Here is a 5,955-nt window from a genome sequence, read left to right on the forward strand (position 1 = left end):
GGCTGTTTTCTGGGGTTTTGTTTACCTTCTTATTTGCAACATAGTATATAGTTGCTTAGACTTGCAGCTGAGAGGCTGGCAAGTGAGGCGGGGAACGTTGGAGTCTGCAGCAAGCAAGCCTCGTGCTCGCTTCAGTGCCTGGCTGCCGGCCGCCATCTTGGCTGACAGTTAATTTGCATATACTCACTGATTAGCCAATGAAAAGGGTAGCGGTCGTTCGCCAATTACCATGTTTCTCTTTTATTAGTGTAGATAAAAGAATCACTCTACCAAGAAGTCATAGCAATTATAAGTATGTGTACACCAAACAACAGAGCTATAAAATATATGAAGCAAAACTAATAAAAGTGAAAGGAAAAATAGACAAATACACAATTACAGTTGGAGACTTCAACACTCCTCTCTCAATAATTGATAAAATAACTAGTCAGAAAACCAGCAAAGAAATAATAAAACTCAATAACACTATTGACTAACAGGAATTAAGAGATATTTACAAAATAGACCATCTAATAACAGAAGAACAGAAATTCTTTTCAATTACTCATGAAACATATACCAAGATAAGCCAGAACCTAAGCCACAAAACTAACCTTCATAAATTTAAATGAATTAATATCAAATAACATGTTCTCTGGCCACAGTGGAATCAAAATAGAACTCAATAACAGAAAGTTAATAGGAAAATCTCCAAATAGTTCGTTACTAAACAACACACTTCTAAATAATCCATAGGTCAAAGAGTAAGTCTCAAGAGAAATAAAATAAAAAAAATACATTAGGGTAAATGAAAAGAAATCATACCAAAAATTGCAGGACATAGCTAAAGCAGTGCTGAGAGGGAAATTTATAGCACTAAAATGCATACAGTAGAAGAAAGGGTCTCAAATTAATAGTCTAAACTCCCACCTCAAATACCTAGAAAAACAAGTGCAAATTAGATCCAAAATAAGCAGAAGGAAGAAGAAAATGAATGAAAATGAAAATAGGAAAGCTTATATACTCATGATTCCTATGTAAAATGCCTGAAGTGACAAAATTACAGAAATGGAGAGCAGGGGTTACGGATGAGAGTGGAGGTAAGAGGATGGAGATTGGGAGTAGGAATGGGAGGTGAGAGGCAAGTGGGTGTTGGCTATGATGAAAGGTCAAAAGAGAGATCCTTGTGGTGATGGAATTACGTTGTATCCTGGCTGTATCAACATCAATATTCTAATTGTGGTTTGTACTAAAGTTTTTCAAGATGTTACTATTGGGGAAAATGGGATAAAGAATACATCAGATCTCTCTGCTTTGTTTATGACAATTACCTATCAATCTACATTATCAAAAATAAAAAGTATACATTTAAAGAACTCTGAACCAGATGATAAAACTAACATTTATTGCTGTGTTAGTTATTGTTCAACACTTTACATGTGTTATGTCTTTTGAAAATCATAAGAGCCCCTTTTTGAGGGTGGATATCACTTTGGTACTCATTTGAAGGAAACAAGGTACAATGGGATTAAATAAATTGCCCAAGGTCACATAGCTAGTAAGATCCCAAACTGGGACTCAGACTCAGAATGCTCTACCTCAAGAATTTGCGCTCTAGATAATTAAAGTGAAAACTAATAATAAAAGTGAAGGGTTTAGTATCAAAAGAAGGTGAAACAAAGAAATAATCTTTAGTTGGATTGTGGAGTTGTCTGGGAAGGAAATAACCATTTATTGAGACGTTCTTTCATTCACTGAACATTTAGTACTTGTTTTCTATAAGAATGGCAGATAGTCTTAATGTCACAGGACAACTCTGATTGCCTAGAAAACTACGTTAACACAGACTCTGATACCACCTAGCAGCTGGGCATGAAAGAGCTCTATGGTTAAGTATAGATACTTGCCATTTACAAGGTGGGAGGAAAGATGGCATGAAGATGAGTGGTATGTATTTGCATCTGTCACTATTTTCAGATTTGAGCTAAGTGTTTTCCATGTGTTGTGTAATGTAATCCATACTAAACACTGTGCTGAGTGCTATTCACAATTTACAGGCTAGGAAACTGAGGCTCATGAGAATTTAGTTAACTTGTCCAAACTCACACAGCCAGTGAGTGTCAGACCAGGATTGAAGTCACATTCTCCATCTCTAGGAATCTTGCTCTTTTCATCACACCTCCTAAAGAAGGGGGGTGTCACTACACTCTTGAAAGAGGTGATGGACAGATTGGCAGAGATGGCAAAAAACGGAGGGGTTCATCCATAAGCACAGAAGTAGAAATCAGACATTCACACGAAAGACAGGAGGCAGATTGGCCTGACTAGAGTAGAGGAGAGTATTGAGTTGTAATGACAGGAGATTAAGGGGGAGACACAGCCCCAACTGACAGGAAGCTTTGAAACAAAAAGCTTTTAAAGGTAAAAGGTTTACTCCTCCAAGTTTGTTTTCTGAGCCCTTGCAGTCTAGTGGAAGGTGAGGTGGTGACAACAGTGGGCTTTAAGACTTTTGTTCTCCTTTTCCTTTTCTTCACTGGGCTGTGCTAGTTTTCTTAACCTACCCTCTCAAGGGCATTGGGGCCCACGCTTTATCCATCAATTTTCCAACTGTGTTTTTTATTCTAAAAGATGGACACGTATACTGCAAAAAGCTCCAGTAACCAAGTATAAATGATACAGTGTTGCCACCAACTTTTCATCCCATTCCCCAAAGGTAACTTCTGTGAATACTTAGATGTCGCTAGTTTAGACCCTTTGCATATTTAGAAATATACATATATATAATTTATTTTATAATATGTTACATAACATTTAAAATTTGTATCTCTATATTATATGTCCATATGTGCATGTAAAATACAATGTTTTATACATATATGCAGTATATAGATAGAATCCTAAAGACAGAAATTCAGTTGAATCATTCTTAGTAAAGATAAGAGTGAAAGGCCAAGTGTGAGCTGGAACTTGGGTTTTTTTAATTGTCTTTTCCTTTGTAAAAAGCTGCTTTCCTCGCAGGGATGTTAATATCTCCCGGAAAGGTTTCTCAGAGTGACCAATGAAAGGCCTCTTTAAGAAGGCAATGGCTTGCCCCTCTCTTCCTCGGCGCTGCCTATGGAGGTGGCGGCCGTCAGACCCCTCGTGAAACCCAAGATTGTCAAAAAGAGGACCAAGAAGTTCATCCGGCACCAGTCAGACCCATATGTCAAAATTAAGCGGAACTGGCGGAAGCTCAGAGGCACTGACAATAGGGTGCGTAGAAGATTCAAGGGCCAGATCCTGATGCCCAGCATTGGTTATGGGAGCAACAAGAAAACAAAGCACATGCTGCCAGTGGCTTTCGGAAGCTTCTGGTCCCTAACGTCAAGGAGCTTGAAGTGCTGCTGATGTGCAGTAAACCTCACTGTGCTGAGACTGCTCACAACGTCTCCTCGAAGAACCGCAAAGCCATTGTGGAAAGAGCAGCCCACCTGCCATCAGGTCACCAGTCCCAATGCCAGGCTGCGCAGCGCAGCAACTGAATAGACAGATTGTGTACACATTGTATTTATGTTAATAAAATCATAAAATTCTGCCATCTGGCATTTCTGCCCTGGGAAGAAAAAATAAATAAAAAGGCAATGGCTTATTCTGATTAGTCTGTGACTGTTAACCTTAAGTCAACAAGGTCAGTAGATTCTAGGGCAAGATATTAAGCTTAAGTGCTTGCAAAGAAAGAAAGAAGACCTGGCTGGTGTGGCTCAGTGGTTGAGTGTCCACTCATGAACCGAGCGGTCACACTCTGATTCCAGTCAGGGCACATGCCTGGGTTGCGGGCTCGATCCCCAGTAGGGGGCATGCAGGAGGCAGCCGATGGATGATTGTCATCATTGATGTTTCTCTCTCTCTCTCTCTAAAATCAATAAAATATATTTAAAAAAAGAGAAGTGTGGTTTAGTGCCCTAGGGAGCCCCGAATGAATGAACACCAAAGACCAACTTCAGCTGATTAGGGAAAGAGACACTGCAGTTATCAAAGGGGCCTAACCTAACTTTCTTGTTGGAAACTCCTTGGAGAGAACTTAACCGGTGCCATTGCTGGTCTGATGACTTTCTGCCTCTGTTTTTCTTTTTCATCCGAACCCCCTGCAGCTATTAATGGGCATGTTAGGTTTTGGCTTCATAGCAACCTACCTTCCGGAGGCGGCAATCAATGCCTACCTGACTGCCGTGGCACTACACATCATAGTGTCCCAGATGACTTCCATCCTCGGGGTTATGATTAGCTTCCACGCTGGTCCTACCGCCTTCTTCTATGTGAGTAATTTCTACTCTCACCCAAATTACAGATGTCCCACTCCCTGTCCCCCAACAGACTCGGACCCAAGTGGAGAGACTCCTGCACAGGCAGCCGGGTCAGCAGGGCCCTGGAAATAATCTTCTCTCCCTAGATTTAGTCTTAATTAATTGCAGGTGCCAGTTGGACTATTTTTCTGTTTCATTAACCATGTTGCCCCGCTTTTTAAACTTACATGACTTACAAAAAAATTGGATCTTTAAGATACTATATCTATCATAATTCTTCCCATCACATGCCTCATAACACACATGTATCCCTAAGACATCTAAAAAATGTAAATTGCTAAGTAGTCCCCAAATGCAAAAATGGCACATGAGCCAAGCTAAAGTACACATATGGTCTAGGAAAATTAATAAAGAGTAGGCTAACAAACAACTCCTGGGTCCTGAAATGTATGAAGCCTGTTCTTTCTTTATTGGACATTACTATCACTTTCAACTTAAAAAATACATATCTACCCACTTGGTCAAGACTTTTGTGTCTAGCAACACTACATAAGGACTTCCTTTTTCTTTTTCTTTGTTTGTTTGTTTTGTTAATCCTTACCTGAGGACATTTTTTTCATTGATTTTTAGAGAGAGTAGAAGGGAGGGAGGGAAGGGAAGAGAGAGACACATCAATTGGTTGTGTCAAACCTGTAACCCAGGTAAGTGCCCTTCACCGGGAATCGAACCTCTGGCCCTTCAGTGTGCAGGCCAACACTCTAACCACTGAGAAACACTGGCCAGGGCTAGGGACTTTTTTTTTTGTTATTAATCCTCAGCGGAGGATATTTTTTCCATTGATGTTTTTCTTTTTTAGAGAGAGAGAATGGAAGGAAGAGAGGGAGGGAGGGAGAGAGAGAGAGCGAGAGAGAGAGAGAGAAAGATCGATGTGAGAGAGACACATCATTTGGTTTCCTCCTGCATGGCCCAACTGGGGCCAGGGATCTAGATACATACTTGCCCTTGACTGGGAATCAAACCCCCATTCTTTGGTTCACAGGCCGATGCTCTAATCACTGAGCCACAATGGCCAGGGCCAAGAACTTCTTTTTGAACTAATCTAGAAAGAGTGTCATTTTCTAGACTTAGACAATTATATATCCCTTTCTAAGCCTCTGTAATTTTGTTTTCTTTCAGAACATAGTTAACTACTGTATATCTCTCCCAAAAGCTAATTCCACCAGCATCCTGCTATTTCTAACTGCTGTTGTCATTCTGAGAATCAACAAATGTATCAGAATCTCCTTCAATCAATATCCCCTTGAGTTTCCCATGGAGGCTTTCCTGGTAGGTGTTCTGATGTCCCAAATTCATGAATCGGATCATTTAAAATACCTATCTTTTAAAATATATAAATAAGCAACTAGGAAAGAAAACACTGTAAAAACAATGATTTTTTAAAAACACGTTGAATTGTGACAGAGCTTTAAATGTATTTAGTTTTAAGTACTAACTTATATTTGTAAAACATACTTTTCTTTTTTAAAATAAATCTTTATTGTTTTTTCTCTGTATTGTTGAAAGCATTACATATGTCCCCCTTTCCTCCCGCATTGACCTCCTCCAGCCTGCCCTTGCCCTCCTCCCCACCCAGGCCTTCACCACCCTCTTGTCTGTGTCCATGGGTTATTATATATGATTACAAGGTCTTTGA

The 5,955-nt window shown here is 39.8% G+C and overlaps 1 protein-coding gene across 1 annotated transcript in view; it reads left to right on the forward strand.

Moving 5' to 3' along the window:
* Positions 1 to 5,955, forward strand: part of SLC26A8 (solute carrier family 26 (anion exchanger), member 8) — a 106,050-nt gene that overhangs the window by 53,326 nt on the left and 46,769 nt on the right. The window contains exons 5-6 of the mRNA XM_014529616.1: positions 4,110 to 4,274; positions 5,439 to 5,588. Of these exons, the coding sequence (XP_014385102.1) occupies positions 4,110 to 4,274; positions 5,439 to 5,588 (315 nt within the window). The remainder of the gene's footprint in view (positions 1 to 4,109; positions 4,275 to 5,438; positions 5,589 to 5,955) is intronic.

Source organism: Myotis brandtii, unplaced genomic scaffold (assembly GCF_000412655.1).
Source record: "Myotis brandtii unplaced genomic scaffold, ASM41265v1 scaffold687, whole genome shotgun sequence".
Classification (NCBI taxonomy): domain Eukaryota; kingdom Metazoa; phylum Chordata; class Mammalia; order Chiroptera; family Vespertilionidae; genus Myotis; species Myotis brandtii.